The sequence below is a fragment of the Mastacembelus armatus genome, chromosome 4 (genome assembly GCF_900324485.2).
Source record: "Mastacembelus armatus chromosome 4, fMasArm1.2, whole genome shotgun sequence".
NCBI classification, from domain to species: Eukaryota; Metazoa; Chordata; class Actinopteri; order Synbranchiformes; family Mastacembelidae; genus Mastacembelus; species Mastacembelus armatus.
Genome location: NC_046636.1, coordinates 8,131,590 through 8,149,801, shown reverse-complemented (window position 1 = coordinate 8,149,801; position 18,212 = coordinate 8,131,590). Strand labels below are relative to the sequence as shown.

Below are 18,212 nucleotides of genomic sequence, written 5' to 3'. Positions count from 1 at the left end.
TTACCTAAATGAACTTTCTTAATTTAAAATGTGGGTGAAATACACACATTTTGCTATTATTTATTTTTATTTAAATCTTTGTTATTATTTTATATCCCCCCCCCCATGTGTAACACGCGCACGCATTTAACTGTGTCAAGCCTGCAACGTGACAAGCGTCTCACGTTGACGAGAAGCACCGCCCAATAAAAGTGCCCGCAGCGGTGAACCTATCGCTCCCCGGCAGATTTAAACGCACACACGTCGAAACACGGGGCTGAGCGAGGCGGGCGGAGCTACCTACCTTCCGCCACTGAACCAGGAGGAAAAGAAGAAGAAAGGAAAAGCAAAGCAAAACAAAGCGTCGTATTCAAAACAAACAGTCTTCGTTGTTGTGGCGTCTAAATGTTTACAAGTCCCTTATGAGGAACAAAAATGAGACTCAGGTCTCAGAAAACCGTTACACCATGTTTGGAGACGCCGAGAAGGGGCCGCCGACCGACCAACAAAGAGACGCCAAAACGAACGCGGCTTTCGGTGCCTGAAAGTCCAGTTCAAGCCCAGGTAACAAACTTCAACTTACTACGAATGTTTTCTCAGCCGGTAACTTTGAAATACCTCAACAAATAACGTGTTAGCTGGGTCAGAGTAGTCGTTTCGGTGGTTAGCTTGTTAGCTGGCGCGCTCATTGCAAACAGTAGGCGGCGGTGCTGAGCTGACGCTAGCAGGTGTGTTGAAGCAGCATCTGGGCGATAGGTAAATTAATCTCTAGCTAAATTAATTTCCCCCAGAGCTGTTTAAATCGTGTATCTAGTTTATGAGGACTAGAAACTGCTGGTTAGAAATAACATAAATAATTTTTAAGAGCGGTTACACGTTTAGCTAAGCTAGGTGCTTGGTTAACTGCTAGCTATAAAGTAAAACTTAACGTTAGAGCTAACTAACGCTAGCTAACTTCAGTTAAACTACGTTAACAGTCATGTAATGAATCCCAACCGTCTATACTGTTCAGATTGTATTTAAACCCTTTTAGAGAAGTGTTAAGACTTCAAACGTGTCATACCTGCAGTAACATTACCAGGTTGGACACACTTTTACAATTATTTTGCTGTTTTTGCCTGATTTCTTGTTTCAAATTGCTTGTGAAATTATAGGCAGGACCCTGACAGTCACAGGAGCTGAAACCAGATTGCTTTTTTTTTTTTGAGGTATTGCAGTTGTGGCTGAATTAGAATGAACTCTGACTTAAAATGTAACCTCCCAACCTTGGTGTAAGAGACTTTCAATCTATGTCAGAAAAACATTAGCAAAAATAATAAATATATTAGACAGTATCAGTCATATGGTGTACTATAACAGTTCATATCTGTCATGTCTACAGCAGATGCCTGGTTTCATCCCTGCATGGATTTCTAAGGTTTAGAGTTTACAGCACTGTGACGCAGTGTCTGACACAGGATTAAACAGGCAGTAACATATGAGGGAGGGTCACAGTAAAAAGTAGGTCACCAGGACACACGGATACAGACTGTTTACACCTAGAGTGAAGCAATATACAGCTCCTGTTGCTGCTAATCATCAAATTTGCAAAATAATGGCAGAGCCAAACGGTGCATTACACTACTGCAGATGTCTTAATCCTGAAATGGTTCTGCTTTTTGTAGTTGTCTTTTGTCTCTGTGCACAATCTTGTAGGATGCATCTCAATATTTGGGTTTTATGTACAATTGCCTATTTCTAACTGTAAGAAGTTTAAAGGAAACAATGACAGGAAACATGTCCATCACAATTTGGGAAAATGAATTTTAGCTATCTGTTTTTGGTTTAAAGGATATCTTTTAATTCTGAAGGCTAAAGAAACTGTGGATGATGACTCCCACCACTCAGATGATGATGTTCCTATGATCAAGAGGCGACTGCTGCCCCGTGGCAGAGCAAGGAAGCGGGCTATTGCCGTTAACAATATAGAAACTGGTATGTTTCACAGCATACGGTTATACTAAGCAATGCCTTTTATATATTTTAACATTTTGTCTTAAGAAATCTTAGTTCCTTACACTGTTTTCTGATTTTGTATTTGTATTATCTGACTGATCCTCTTCTTGTGTTCTAGATTCGGCCTTCAAGACTCCAGTCAGATCCATCATGCGTCATGAGCGCATACTGTCTGAGATGGACCCGATGTCTCCTCGTAACACAACAAGAAATATCTACACACCTATCGTGCGTTTCCTCACACCCAGCAAAGAAAGTGAGTACAGCTACTGTTACTGCAATCAGTAGCCTTAATTAAATGAATAATTATCAACCATTTTTGTGTTATGGGACATTAAACGTGTACTTTGCACCACACTTGTCTCACAAGTCTCTTTACAATTTAAAAAAATATATTACAAAGGCAATTGATGAGATATCTTAATCAGATTTGTTCTGTGTAAAAGATATTGTGTATTGAGCAAAGACACGGGACATCACTGATCTAAAGCAAAAGATCATTGATGCCATTGATGAGGCTATGCTACAGCGAACATGGCAAGAAATCGAGTTCCGTCTTGATGTGCTTCATGCAACTAATGGTGCCCATAGAGAGGTGTATTAAATGAGGCAAAAAAACCTTCAATATCTCCTCATTTTGTAATAACGTCCACATATTTGTCTGTTCATTTGATTTTGTAATATTTTTTTTTAATTGTTAAGAGACTTTATGGACACCCTGTATTTCAAAGTTTTTTGTTTTTTAAATATTCTCAGACTAAAGTGCCTGGTGGTGTAAACCAGCTCACCTATGTAAATGCAGCAGCATTTCTATAGGCTTGTAATAAAGTCCTACACTGGTTGTAAGAGAAATGAACATTTTGAGCATCATAAACTGCTGAAGGCATCAATGTGGTAAGCTAGTCTGTGTTAATTCCATTGGTCCAAGGACTATTTTATTTTATATGAGCCAGTATAAGCTATTAACCATTCTCCTCTGGAAAAAAACACTGCTGCTTTAAACTGCATTAGTAAACAAGTCTCATGTTTTTTGTTTTTGTACTGTGTGAAATGTATCAATGTTGTGGTCAGGTGCAGCTACAGAATTTGAAGAAAAATAATTTGTAAGTTTTATTTAGTAAGGCTGCTTTGATAATTTTGCATTCAGATGTTTTTATGCTAGTTACTAAAGGACACATCAGCATTTAGGAGGTGCTTTTATTGAATAAAATCCCACTGTCTCTCTTTACTCAGAGACAAAAACACTTTTGTTTACAGTCTGTACATATTGTTTTTTTTGTTTTTTTGTTTTGTTTTTTTCCTCTGTCCAGATATGAAGTGTGCAGGTACTGGAAACAGCGTGCTGATGAGCCCAGAACAGGGTGTATTTGGTTATGGTTCCATTGACCTTTTGGCTGGAGACGAGGATGATGACGTGTTCAATCCGTAAGTACATGCAGCAAAACACTACAAGGGGTGGGGAAAATGATTCATTCAACTTTATCATCCAGAGACCAATGTTACTAAAGCAGAGCACTGAACTCCAGCACTAGCAAACAAGGCCCTTTGCTAATACAATGTTTGTGTGGTGTTGTACAACTGCTTCATGTGTTGTGAGATTCTGGTGCATCAACAGGACATGCAATTGATCAAGTTGAATTTTAATATCACCCTCTAGTGGAACACTAGGCATACTATTTCCAGTGGTGTATTGTGTGGACATACTGTACATTTCATTATATTTCAAATATGTTCATTTCTTGAGTAAAACACAATTCTGCAGCTGTAGTACATCATTAACTTCAACTTTGATTTAGTGATTTACAACTCCTGGAGACAAAACATTCGTAACAGCTCAGCTTATTTTTTTTGGGTCCCTTACTCCTGACACAGATGGCATCTGTTTTAATAAGGATATTTAGTTATTTGGTCAGTCTCAGAAAGGCAGAAGACTTTAACATGCTTCCAAATTACTGCACCTAACTTTATAAATCAAAAAGCTGTGTTATTGTTATATCATTATCATTGATATCCGTTATATCAAAATTTTGTGAGACAGGACCTAGTTCTTGAAATACAGATGTTAGTTGTTTTTGTGCTTGAATACTTTATGAATTGATTTCTACACTGCCATAGCTCATCGCCTGTTTCATCATCTTTTGTACACAGCTGTGTTGTAGTTGTAGTCATTCTTTGTATTTTTAAGAGCATTGTTGTCTTTTCCAGGTTTACATTCATCAAGAACATACCACTGCAGTCTCAGCATTCCCGGCCCAGAGTCAGAGATATTCCACCTAAGACCAGGAGCACTCCAGAGGCCACGCTGGTGGTCGATCTGGTGAGTTTGGTCCTCTGCAGCTTCCTGGATTGAGCATATGGGCACAGCTTGTATGCCCTTGCATTTTTTTTTTTTCCCCATCTGTCTTACACCTTGCCTTTTAATTTGGAAGTTCTTACTTGGTGTGCACCACCTCACTGCACCCATAATGTGAAACCAGTATTGGCTTTATTTATACTAGAATGAACTAAGGCAGATAAAATCATGTCCTTCCAGGAAGAGACCCTGATGTTCAGCTCTCTGAATGTAATTGACGATGCAGAGTACACCTTCCACGCAGCTTTCCAGGATCATCAGTACAAGGTGACCGCTTGCTGCACACTGTTGTTTACAAATTTGTCTTTGAATTTTAAGAGCGCCAAGTGAATTATTGCCAATGAGGAAATCTTAATGTGTAGAAATACCAAAGCTAAGTGGTTGTTGCACATAACATGTTTACCACATTAACTCCAACTTATCTGTGTTTGAGCATTAGAGACAATTGTATAGCTCCAACTAACAGTTGTTTTTATGCAGTTATTTTCTAGATTACTGAATTCACATCTGCTTTGAAAAAAACAATAATTTTATAATTCTACTCAAGGTGTCCTGTATAAATATCTTGTTTTGTCTGACCCACACTTAACACCCCAAGTTACCTGCTTTACTCTCCTGTGGCAAAAAAAGCCTCAAATCCTCACATCTGAGGTAGCTGAACCAGCAACTGTGAGATTATGAAATTAGTTCAACTAATCAATGAATTTTCTGAACCTTGAAGTGCTAGACCATTTTCAGAAATTCTTGGTAGCTTCTAGATGTTTACTATAATGTACCTGAGCCAGATTGGCTGCTCAAAAGTCATGAAAATATTAGCTGTCTTTAACTATGTAAATCTAATTCTAAACTTGTCTTTTAGGTGTACATGATCCTACGACCACATGCGAAGGAGTTTATGCAGGCCATGGCAAAAAGCTATGAGGTGTGTCTGTGTGTGTCTGTGTGTTAATCAGTGAATGAATATGAGATCATATTTCATTTGTGCGCCTGTTCATTGGTACATTTGGCTCTGGACAGGTGCTGTCTAGAGTCTGTTTTTGTTTTTTGTTTGTGGAATGGGATGTACCTCATCAGGTATTCAGCAAAATCAAGAATAAATGAATTGATATGTATTTTTATTTTTTAGTTTTTTTTTTTGTTTTGTTTTGTTTTTTTTTTGTGTGTGTGTCTTAATGCCTGTTAAGTTCTGGTTTGAGTGGAATATGTTCCAGCTGCTTTATTTATTTATTAATTTATTATCTGTTCCAGCTCTTTGTTTACACATGTGCAAAGAAGGAATACGCTGAGAAGATACTGGAAATCCTGGACCCACAGAGGAAGCTGTTTCGGTATGTTTCCGATTTGTTTCCACTTGTTTCATAAACGCTTTGCTTGACAGCAGAGACGTGCACTGTGTCAGGTTTATCAGACTCAGCCAGTGAGTGTTAGTCTGCTGCTGTCCCCTCACTGACCAGTGGACTGAATGGTTTGTTTGTGGTCAGACCACTAGTTGGTCACTACTATATGTTTTTATGTTATTTTTAAGTATTAAATGTCCCTCGTTGAAAATGTAGTTATAAGAAATAGATGGTCCTATCCAGATTACTGTCCAAGTAGACCAGCTATTTGAAGTCTGTTACAGCCTTTACCTGTTCCCCACACATGGAGAGAAGATTTGCAGGAGTCTTGGATTTCCTGAGGTCTGCCACTTTTAGTTTAACTGTCCAGCTGCAACACAAAAAACCCCTATAAATTCACTGTGTACTACAAACTCTGCACCAAACAGCAACCAGACGCAGATGGCAACAAAGTGAAGCATTTATGAGGTCTATCAGGAGTTTGTAGAGACCAAGAACACTTCATTGATCCCTTGGCGAGAAAATGATAAACAATTTAAGGAGTTGTATCAAAAACAATATTGTGCTTTGTGGACATGATTTTAACATTGTCACCAAGTGCTCGCTCATAAGGGTTTTGTTGGGTTTTTTGTGAAGTGGCCTGAGATTGTGATTTGGCACTATACAAATAAAACTGAACTGAATTGAATTGAATTAATTTCCCTTGTAGACATCGTCTGTATCAGGATGATTGCGCCTGCATCCTCGGACACTACATCAAAGATCTCAGCATTCTGGGAAGGGATCTCACCAAGACCGTGGTTCTAGACAATGCCCCACACACATACCCGTACCATGTAAGTACAGTGGAAAATGAAATGTCCCAATCATGTTCATCATAATGAAGGAAGATGCCACCAATGAGTGTATGTCTTTGTTGCTCTGTTAGAGGAATAGAAAATAGTTATAGTTATAATACTTTTTTTAGTACTTGTGTGTTGTTTTTGAGTAATAATAGGTATCAAAGACATATATTTTGATAACAGCAAAAATATTATTGTGGACTTTTTTCAAGTTAAATTTCACCATATTGGTTTCACAACATTGGTATCATCTCACAGTTGCACAATAAGGAGAGATAAAAGACTGTTTTCATTGATTTTGGTGTTTTGCAGCTGATGAACACAATTCCCATCAAGAGCTGGTGTGGAGAACCTGAGGACAGAGAACTCCAGAAACTCATCCCTTACATGGAGAAACTGTCTGCAGCGGTGCGTTCATCACCACCTGTGTTTATTCATGATAGATCCACACGTCAGGGTCAGGACATTTTCAGATCTGCCAAATGGAGGAATTTGGTAAAATTACATAATTATGTTTGTAAGTAAAATATACCGAGGTAAACTAGTGTTATTTTATGTAAAATGCAGTGTTACTGTTTCAACACTACTGTAAAAGCTGAGGTGTTGGATTGTTTTTGTGGGTCAGTTTTATTCGTATAGTCGTAGCTCAGCCGGTAGACTTTTGTGTTTTTATCACTTGGTTGTGAATTAAACAGCTGGGTTATCTGCAGCAGCATCTGCCAGCTGTCTTTCCTCCCACACCTTCATTGTTCTGCCCTAATATCTCCTCTGTCTTGTTTTTTCAGGAGGATTTTCGGGAGGTGCTGAAGAAGAGGAAGGATCACTTCCACAGGCTGCTGTCAGAGGACTGACAGGACCCTCCCCCTCACCCTCACCCTTGCTTTAACTACTTTATGTGACCTAACAGCTCATGTTTGCTTTGTCATTGCTTTGCTAAAAAGTAGAATGGAGCTGGAATGAGCTAACCTGAAGCCCTGTAGCCCTGTAGCCCTGCAGCCCTGAAGCCCTGTCCTCCAAGATGACATTAAAGGACTCAGATCGGTATTTCAAACCTGCTCCTGGTCATTTGTCACATAGACCACTTTTGTCAGAGACTCATTCCAAAGGACAATAAAGTGCTGCCCAGTGTTAGTCTATATTTACAAGACAAAACTTGAAAAACTTTTATAGTCATATTGCTAATACATGGCTGTTACCTCTGTATATTTTAAATCAGATTTTTAATGCAATAAACCTACCATGGTAGAGAATGGGGATATGTGTCGGTCAGTTTGTCAGAACTTGTGTGTGTGTGTGTGAGTGAGTGTGTAGCATTTCACCTTTGAATTGATATCACGTTTTATGCTAGAGCCACGTTTCCAAGTGCGAAGCAATTTGTCATAAAGCTGCTCCAGACTGATGCAGCTCAGACAGAGGAGAAAGAGGAGGCAGAGGTTGGTAAACAGCTGCTAATTTCATCAGTGAAGTAACGATACAACAGAATCAAATTTCATTGCTGTAAGTGAGTTTGCACATTCCACACACCGTCTCTGCAGGTCTGCTTTGTAAAACCTGGAAATTACAATCAAATACTTCTGTTTTGTTTTTTACATTTTTGACATCTTCCCTGGGTTTTCAGTTTCTGTGGTCACAGTGGTGTGGACTGCTGGCTTCTTTTGGTTTGCAAAAAAAAAAAAAAAGTCCCTGCTGCTAAAACAGTGCTCATCACTTCCTGTGCCGCAGGAAAGCGAAGGTTCAGGAGAGCAACTGGAAAAGATTAGTGGAGGAGAAATAGGTGGGAACACTTTTGTGTATATAGCAGCTTAATATGTGAGTGTTATTGTATTAAACACCTTTCTTTTAAAATATCAAATGATTGTGAGGATAATGTGATCTCAACCTGCCTCTTTCAAGTTCCTTTCAAACAGGTGAATGTAAGAAACTGAACTTTGGGGACAAAATTCCTATATATTTATAAAATATTCCTGCTTTGAAAAAACAACTAATGTTCATCTCACACTGAATAATTTCAGAACAGTGCTAAAGAAAATATATTTAATGTATTTTTACAGTGGGTAAGAATTAAGAGCTTAATAAGAAACTAAGTTGCTGGTTAATTAAAAATGTAATAAAGCTAAAGGTTTTTAAACAGCAGTAGCACATTTATCCTGTGAATGAGTAGTAGAGGAAGACTGAAGTTTAGAGTCAGTGTAAATGTTTACCTCCCTGTTTGGATAAACTCCTGTTTGTGATGGATGGGATTGTTAATGTTGAGTTTGAAGGTAAACTCAGAGTAAGTGCTGCCTCTTCTTCCTCCTCCTCCTCCTGTTGCTGCTGCTGCTCCCCTGGCTTTATTTGCTCCATATGGTGTTTGACATGGTACCCAAAAAAAAAAAAAAAAAAAAAAACTGGTGTGGGCGGGGGAAAAGCCTTGTATTTTGTCCGACCTGAAATTTGATTCAGAAGTTCAGGATCGTGGAAGACAAAAAAGCAAACGGAGGGGGAGGGAAGAAAGGCAGAGAAGAACGGAGGGTTTTCTCTGTTTCAACTGCGAAGAGGGTAAACTCACCGAATAATCTGCGACCACCGACAAAAAGTAAGTTCATTTCCACGAGTAATGTTTCCAATTCTCTAAGACGCGTAGCAATAGGCATTTAAAGGAGCCAAATTAATTCACATTTCTCTGTGAAATCTAACAGTTAACTGCTGTAATTGTTGCTGAATGGGCCCAAAATATGAGATTTCTATTTCAGAGTGACTTGTGTGTCCTTTTACGCGTGCAGACTCGGGCGCATTTTTGGCTTCATGTGATTTATTTATCACCGCGCAGCCTTTAAACTGACCCAGGCGAGACCAGGATTTACTTGCTATGTGGAAGAGGACCTGTGAAAAGTTTTTTGTTTGAGAGTTGCTCAGCAGCGGGAGAAAAGTTATTTTTCAGTGGGTAGTATAAAGCACAGTGCCCCCCCCCTCTTCCCCGTGCGCGCGTTTCCACATCCACATGCAGGTCTGATAACCACCCAGATTTATGCCTCTCCGAAAGCCAGACGGGCCCTAATTGCGCACTATACATGGTAAAGCAAAGCCCTCATTTGTTTGGAGAAAGCGCCTCGCCGCAGAGTTTTGCGTGCCGACTCTGCGCCTAATTTGGATGTGCGCCAAAAAAATCCAGAAGAAAATGCTCCAGATTCAATTTGCAGATGCGTCTGATACAGTTCAAATAAATGCAGGGCGAGCCATGTGCGTGGTGTTATTTTCCACTTGTTTATCAGAAGCTTTTATCCCAACAGACGCACATTCAGGCGCATTTTACGCGTTTCTATAGCGAGAAGTGACCGAAAAAGCAGCGAATAGTGGGAGATCTTCACTCTGTCTAAACGCTCCAGCACAAACAAAAGTTCTACATCTAGTGTTATAAATAAGTAAACGCAGACAAGTATTAGCAGCTGAAGGTATTACATCTGTCAGTGTTATGTTATTGGCTCATCAGGTCGAGGCGGAGATGATTTAAACTGCTTCATGTTTTATGATTTAATCTGTGCCAGTGAGTCATATTTTATGAGTGTCAGGTACCTGCAGCAGTTCTATTAAAGTGCAGTATTTCTCTGTTAAATGAGGGGCATCAATATATAAAGTAGACTGATACACAATGGGAATACTCAAGTACCTCAAAGTTATACTTAAATAGAGTTAATGAGTAAATGTACTTAGGTATTTATGGCCACAGTCACAGTGTCTGTGACTCTACTTGATGAATTTCTACATAATTATCCTCCCGATTAATTGTGATATTAAGTATTTTACCCCATAAGTAGTCAAAGTAGTATATATATATATATATATATTTTCTACATTAACCTTTGTATTCTCTGCTTTGTTTTATTTTCTAATTGAATTAAATTCTGTTGGAGAAATACTGAATTGTGTTTTAAACCTCAATACATTCTGAATATCAGTTTATATGTATCACATACTAAAATGTATCAGGTACCAAATCAGTGTCTTTATGCTTTAAAGCTGAAAGGTTTTCTAACCTTAACCTATAATTTATTTATAATGTGTTTGTTTAAGAACTGTTACTGACACTGTTAGCTTAGCTTGGCATAAAGACTGGAAACAGAGGGAAACAGTTAGCCTGGCCCTGTCCACCAGCACTTCTAAAGATCACTGATTAAAGCATCATCTGACATTAGTTTAAAGTTTAAACCAGTAAAAAACTGAAGTGTAAATACATGTTTTTTTACCTTTGTCTTACACAGATGGACAGATATCAAACTTCTGATTTAAATTAGAAAGAAAGCAAATTGGAGTATTTCCTAGAATCTCCAGGTATTCCAGAGTAGGAAAAATCTCAAAACAGGTTAATATTCCCCAGACACTGATGTTGATATCAGTGTGCTAGTATTCCAAAACTTTATATGTAAAATGCTTAGAAATGTCAAATTTGCAGTAGCTATACTGAGTCTAAACATCCTGGGCTGAGCGTGGAAAACACCCACCAAAAATCTATGTGACTAAATTAAAAATTACATAACCCAATTGTATGAGGAACTCTTCCACTGTATGTGCAGTATCTTTTGGTTCTAGGATTACAAATATGTATTCTGCACAACATGTGCCCTTCATTTAGAGGTTTAATAGAAAATGCATCTTATAGATCTTATATAGTTAAAATGCCATAGTTTGTTCTTATTTAAGGTTAAACAGTCTCATTATTATTCTTGAGTGTTATCAGACGTACATAGAATCTATGCCTTGGATTATAATATTTGCATATGATGATTTGTTGAGATCCAAAACAAACACACAAAAAAAAAAACTATGAATAATTCAGAGCTGCGGAGAAGGCATCACCTCCTGATTCTAACTAAACCACTAACATAAACTCATGTGAATAGAGAGTTCATTTCCTCTTCTCTGACATCACGCCACAAACGCTCCCAATAAGACTGAGGTTTTAAGGGTCTATACTTGCCTAACATGAAGGCTAAACCATATTCCTGTCAGAAAACTCAATGGAAACTGGGAGCAGGCAATATAAAATGTAAGAAATGCAGAGCTCTCAAAATAAAACTCATAGTTAAGAAAAAGTCAAAGAAAACAGATTCAGTTGAAATTATGACTGGGCGTCTCTGGCTTCTGTAGATAACTGTAGCTGCTCTGTGATTTGGGGGAAAATCAAGATCTGAGTAACTTTTCATTTTGGTAGTTTTACAAAGCTTTAATAATAAACTTAAATGTCCTCTCTGGGGTTATGCTGATTAAGCCTGTATTTAATAAAGAAAGTACAGATGAAATATTGATGTAAGACATTTAAAGATGTGCATGGTTTTGGCTGCTCTAGTCACTTGGAGAAAAGATCTGATTTCATAGCCATGTGGGTCCATGTTTTGCTGATTTTTTCACTGATTTTTGTCATATCTCTGACTTTTTTGAACTTTTGCTGCTCCTCTCAGGCTCTGTGACTATGAGCACCTCAGGGCTTCAGGCCAATAACCGGCAGAATGTGAAGGAGATCGACAGCATGAAGGAGTCCATCAGCGACATCATCAACCAGCTCCAGGACATCGACCCAGCCAGGCTGTCCTTCTCCCCCTTCCTGGACCTGGACACACAGATCTCCTTGGCGCCGGTGTCAGACAGTCCCGAGTCCTCGGTGGAGGAGCTGCACTCGTCCTCCCACTCCATCTCTGGCTCCCAGCGCTCCCTTGAACCGTCACCAGCAACAGATCAGCCAAGGGGTGAGTTATTACTGTGCCTTTTTACAGTTTGTCTGTCAGAGCTGTTGGATTTGAGGGGAGCCCAGAGAAAATTATATGGGCTAAAGTTGATTTTGAATCCAGACTGAGTCCATAGGGAGTTAATACACAGTCAGGACTGATTAAAGCAGAGCAACAGTTAATAAGTAGCGTACATGTCTTTTCACTTGTGAAAATTACGCTTTAAAAGGTTGAACATATGTACAGATCAACCTGCAGGAGCTCTGGACCAAAACTGCATCCATGTCCTGTGTTACTGATTTAGGAACCTTTATATTCTCTGATTTAACTCTATGGAATAGAATTAACTTTTTTTTTTTTTTTTTAAACTTGTTTTTTAAGAAGGGAACCTTTTCAGTGTCAGATTTAGTTAGTCTTTCTTGCATTATAATGTTATGTGTAAAAATCAGGAAACTTAGAGCTTTCAGATAATGTGTCATTTGTCCAGTTTGAGAGAAGACCAAATCACAGCTAAAATAGCACCCAGTACAAAGCATCCCACAGTGCATTTTAACAGGTCAACATGTGAGAGTTGCATCTGGAGTGTGAAGTGCTGCTGTCCTGCTGTAGGGAGACCCTATCTATAATTTGAAGTGGATGAAGGTTTGCAACTAGCACAAGCGTTCCTGGAAGCTCCTGATGTTTAATGGATGTTGATATAATGGCCTGCAGCAGTGAAAAGTTGAGACAACATCTGCAGTTGCTCCATCATGAGTCATTAAGATCAGAGTCTGGATAGTTTTACATTTTGGTTTAAAATGGATTTTTATGAGCTTTAATTTCTTTTTTGAGGGTTGATGTTGATCTGAGCTTTTTCTCTGTGCATTGAAATCAGCCAAATCACTGATATAAAATTAACTCCAAAAAACAAAAATAATAGATAGAATATTATTTTATTGCTTTAGTACATAAGGTCGGTAATAGTCTGTATTTTTCCTACTCTCAACCAACCCCATGAAAAGACCAGTACGTTATTCTCTCACCACTTTCTGACTTCCTGCCCTGTCTGTGACATTCAACCTTGAGCCTGTTTGATCCTCCTGAATACCTAAATCTTTAGAAACGTTCTTTAAAAAGTTCAGTTATTTCTTTAAATTTCTGGGCATTGTAGGTTTTAGCAAATGTTACTCAAACAGGAATAAGTAGTGCAATTGTTTGGGACTATTTTCAGCTGTGGATTAATACATGTTTGGTGGATTAATACATGCTTGGTGCCTTATTGAGTATTTACAGCAGCAGGACATTGTTTACGGAATTGGTTGATTTGGGTCTTTTAATGGAATTTGTTGACAATAAGATGAATATAAAATGTCAACCCACATGCAAACTGAAAACATGAAACCTAGTCCTCTGCTGTGCACCGTTGACTTCGTAAGTGAAGGTATTTGCAGTTTACTGCTTTTTAATATCTGATTTTGTTTTAATAAGATGTGCTCTGATTTGAACAGGCTCTGCTCCCTGCCACCAGCAGCCCAGCGACAGACTCCCAGAGGAGCCACAAACAGGTCAGACAGAGAAGAGGGAGCTGGATCAAACTCTTTCCAGTCCAATCATCACAGCGCACAATTTGGACCCTGCCACGGAAAACTGCATCAGCACTCCAGTCCAGGCCTCTCAGGGAGACATCCCCAATGGCACAGACACACCAAGATGGAGTCCAGAATCCACCAATCTGGACTGCACAGTGGACGAAGGTCGACCTCTTATAGGTCCACCACCGGAGAGTGTGGAACTGAGAGTGTGGAGCTCAGAGGCGCAGGGAGAGACATGTGAGGCCGCGGAGGAGGCTTCGGATCGGGGACGATGCTGCTGCCAGTGTAAATGCTGTCAGAGTGGCCGGGTTCCCGCTTTTCTGTCAGTCCTGGCCTCACTTCTGTGTGCAGCCGGGATCCTTTACGCACTCTATTTCTATGTCCCCATCAAACCCCCCAACTGCCCTGACATTGCCAGCCGTGTTGTCTTTGCCCTCTACTGCTGTGTGGTGGCAGCCATCCCCATTCTGCTTGGTACGCTGCACACAGCACCTGCGCACTGACATTCAAAAATAGCCACATGAGTTTTAAAAATGAAAGATAAAGATTAAGAGAGGATTTGGTTTGTCTGGCCGCCTTGTCTTGGAATGTTTCAATGTCTCCTGTCCCCTTTAATCTCACATGCTTTCATTTCACATGCTGTGCAACAGACATCTCTCTGGGTCTCGGAGGAGAAGCATAATTTCCTTCTCCTGCACGTAGCTTTAAATGGAAACTATATTGTGGCCTAATTGTTTCAGAATCTTTTAATGACTTCCCAACCTGGGTCACGAGAACAGGGGAATAGGTGGCAAAAACATCCAAAATCAAAACCTCTTCAGACCAGTTTCATCTCACCTATTTGTCAAGCTGATGGCAGTGAGGAGTATTTGCATGTGAGCCATTTTGCTGGCAGTTGCTGTATGCAAATTAAAAAAATTAGACAAACAAAGTCTGCTGTCAGATGAGATCAAGTGCAGCTAGGAGTCGCTGAAGGTTGTTGACCCAGATCCAAGTTGCTAATTAATATTTATTACTCTTTTATCCCGCGCAGCGATGCTCATGAGTGCAGCATGCCAGTTCTGCAGCGGCTCCTTCAGTCTGCAGGAGCCATTCCCAAGAAGACCAGCGGTTCAGCAGCTGTTTGTAAGGGCGTCCCTGGAGCAATTACTTCTCTACATCCTCAACCTTGTGGCCATGGCTTCTTTGCTGCCTGAGGGTCAGCTGAAGTTGGTGCCTATAACGGTTGCCATGTTCATCTTTGGAAGGTGAGGCTTAAAGGTCGGTCATAAAGGTGGCTCCCAATGAAATGAAGCACATTAAAGTGTTTCATCAAACCCACGCAGAGACAATCAGGCTGAGCAAAGTCTAGTTTAATACAGCTCGTTGATGACTTTGAAACACAGACCTGATCACACTGATCCATGATGAACAAAACTTGAAATGGGACGTTCACACCCACAGAGCAGCACATGCAAAACATTTAGTGCAGCTTTGCTCATTGCCTCTGTAAGGCACAGTGATGCTTCGAGCTAAATCCTTATGTCATCAAGCAAACACAACATGCTGATGCAGATAAAATGTTGCTCAGAAATTTTACAGCTTAATAACGCATTCAATTTTGGATCACAACTGTTTTTCATCCTGACATGAAAGGGTATGTTGTAGAGGTTTTTCAGTCCAGACCGAATGACCGACATTGTCATCCGTTCAGCTATTCTACTCCCATGGCCCAAAAAAAAAAAAAAAAAAAACTCAACCACTGTTGTTACCAAAACCAGAGAGGACGTCTGGCAGAGTATTATAGACTCAGACCTTGACATAAGTTAAGATGAACTCAGCGCCTCCGGACTCATTTCCAGTTTGTTCCAGATATTTAAACATCAAACAACCTGAGCGTATCAGAAATGACTCCAGACAAGTATTTTATTAAATATCAGTAGGAAAATTAGTTTCTAGAAACTAAAGTTATCTATCAGTTTGACTGTGGTACTGTGGAATACTGTTTTCATTCAGTTTTTCTGTCTGACCCTCTTGTATTTTCAATAGATGGTCTCTGGGTGTCTGATTTCTTAATTTTATGGAAAGGAATAGCTTGACGTTTTGGAAAATACTTTTACTGACTTTTCTGCCAAGAATTAGACGAGAACTTAGATATCATGTCTTTTTTCTGTAAGTATGGAGCGAGAGGAAGAAGATATTTAGCTTCATTTAGTATAAAGGCTGGATACATGGGGAAACACTTATGGCTCAGTCTAACAGTAAAGATAATCTACCTGTTGTCACATATGAAGCTCAACAGTTAACACATTATATCTCTTTTCTTTCATCTGTACAAAAACTGAAGTGAAAAATATATCCACCTCGCAACGTTTCTTCGCCCTAAACTTCACAGATCATTTTAATATTTGAGGTAAATTTATCCCACATTTGGCAGGAAAAGCAAAAATTTCAGAAAATGTGAAATAATGAATATACATAACTTTACCAATTTATCTGGTGACCCCTGAAGTACTTAAGTAAAAGTAGTGATTATTGCATAATAATAATCATTACATAGTAAGAATATACAGTACATCTTGGAATATTTGTTTATAATTGCTGATGCATTAAGGTAAAAGGTTGGAGGTTGAGTTGTCCTTTATTACGTCTGAGTACTTCTTTCAGCAACACTTGTTATAGAGGAGATAAGAGTTTATCAGTGAGGTTTGAATTTGATCTGATTTCATGTTTCATTGTTGTTGTGGTTCTTTTGTATCCTTTACAGGCTTGTTTACTGGGTCTCTCTGAACGTGTGCAGCTCCTGGCGAGGCTTTGGCTCCGGCCTGACCATCTTCCCGCTCCTCGCCATGGTGGCTCTTAATCTGTTCCTCATCCTTAATCTCAAAGAACCACTTTTTGGCTCTCAGGACGTCCTCTTTAATCAGGTCACCCCCTCTTCCTGGTCAGGGGAGACATCACAGAGTCCGAGTGGCAAACCAGACATCCTACCCACAGACATCCTGGACTCTCAGTGAGGAGGCGAGCTGCGCTTTCTTCTTTCAGAGGAGGAGATCTTTCCAAATATAGGCCATTCCTGTGGTCTGCAGTTCAGCCCAGTAACACATGCTGCCACTGTAACCTCCAAGTCTGTGACAGCTTAACTTGTATTTTTGCTCCTCCTATACAGGACCTTTTTTAAAATGTGGATTCATGCTTATTATCTGAAACGCAAGAGCTCTTTGCCGGCTAGTGGCGGAGAAAGCCTTTGAACAATGCTGTAGTTTTAAAACATTTTGTCCTTTTAAGCTATTCCAGTGCCTATATTTAATGTTTTGAACTTTAAGTACTTAAGAGCTCTGATATATATATGGCTGAATTTGGTTTGACCTTTAAAAAAAAAAAAAAAACCACAAGCAAAGCAGCTTTATTTCTGAGACTTTATTATTATTTTAACTGTCCAGAAAATTTCTCCATGATGAAGGCAGAATAAAAACCATTTGTAAAACTGTATTTGAATCTTTTCCAGTCGGTTTTGACCAGTTGCTGCTTTTGATTTGACAGAGTAGTTATTCCTGGATTAAGTGCAGTGTGTGTTTTCGGTGCTGGGACTGTCATTACGTGATAACATGCTTTCGATGTTCTCTGGTTGCTCTCCATCTCCACCCTGCTGGCATCCCCGCTGCTGCTGATGTTGCTCGCTCAGTTTGTTGCACCGAAATGAAGCCAAAACAAAAAACAGGATGCAAATGATTTCTTTTGAGTAAACATGAGAGGACGATCCAGATGACTTTCATTAGGTTGACCAAAAAGTTTTGTGTCAGTTCAAACATTTTCAGCCTCAAATGTTTTTAAATTTCCAACCTAATGAAAAGAAAAGTTTCATTCCCACACACAGGCATGTTTGACGAACATCCATGGCTGAAAATGTGTCTTTAATAAACTCGATGCTGACAGTTCTCTTTCCTTAACGTTATTTTATTTTCCACAGTCAAATAACTAATCTCCATTTTTGCCTCAAGGTCAGACTAACTAATGAGTTTTACAGGTCAGATTTGCAGCTTTTGGGGGTTAGATAACTGATGTGCAAACATATAATTTTTGATATTTTATATGTCTCAGACTACCAGCCTGGCAACCAGATTCTGCCCACAAAACAATTTCATTAGGATGTCTACATTTTTACAATTTACTGTTAGATCCTGCTAACAAATTCATGTCATTTAATATAGTTTTGCCTATATTGATTTACTTCTCCTCAGTCTTTCTCTACAGTTATCTCTCTTTATTTGAAATATTTATTCTTCTAGCATAATCTGCATTTCTGATTTAAAATTTGGCAAGTTGTGCAGCAGTGTCATCAAATAAAAAATAACTGCTAAAATAGAAAATTAGTCACCTTTGCCTGCTTAGTAAAGGCAACAAAAACAATCTCACCACAATCTCTGAGTAGAAGCTGTTCTGCAGCTTTCAGTCAC

At 39.2% G+C, this 18,212-nt stretch overlaps 2 protein-coding genes across 4 annotated transcripts; both read left to right on the top strand.

Annotated features, from left to right (window-relative positions):
- Positions 1–233: 233 nt before the first annotated feature.
- ctdspl3 (CTD (carboxy-terminal domain, RNA polymerase II, polypeptide A) small phosphatase like 3) lies at positions 234–7,762 on the top strand. 2 transcript variants are annotated; one of them, XM_026322955.1, is made up of 11 exons: positions 234–543; positions 1,830–1,953; positions 2,093–2,230; positions 3,285–3,399; positions 4,180–4,291; positions 4,508–4,594; positions 5,187–5,249; positions 5,576–5,655; positions 6,374–6,500; positions 6,819–6,914; positions 7,292–7,762. In XM_026322955.1, the coding sequence occupies exons 1-11, from the start codon at positions 415–417 to the stop codon at positions 7,355–7,357; spliced, it is 1,137 nt and encodes a 378-aa protein (XP_026178740.1). In that variant the 5' UTR covers positions 234–414; the 3' UTR covers positions 7,358–7,762. The 2 variants fall into 2 exon arrangements, with proteins under 2 accessions (XP_026178740.1, XP_026178741.1); XM_026322956.1 differs by having other exon boundaries at positions 421–543; positions 1,810–1,953; positions 7,292–7,357.
- Positions 7,763–7,866: 104 nt separating this feature from the next.
- Positions 7,867–17,675, top strand: LOC113139950 (transmembrane protein 79-like). 2 transcript variants are annotated; one of them, XM_026323600.1, is made up of 5 exons: positions 7,867–7,939; positions 11,942–12,226; positions 13,693–14,250; positions 14,810–15,023; positions 16,523–17,675. In XM_026323600.1, exons 2-5 carry the CDS (start codon positions 11,953–11,955, stop codon positions 16,770–16,772), a joined length of 1,296 nt encoding a protein of 431 aa, XP_026179385.1. In that variant the 5' UTR covers positions 7,867–7,939; positions 11,942–11,952; the 3' UTR covers positions 16,773–17,675. The 2 variants fall into 2 exon arrangements, with proteins under 2 accessions (XP_026179385.1, XP_026179384.1); XM_026323599.1 differs by lacking the exon at positions 7,867–7,939 and adding an exon at positions 8,954–9,081.
- The last annotated feature ends 537 nt before the right edge of the window (positions 17,676–18,212 follow it).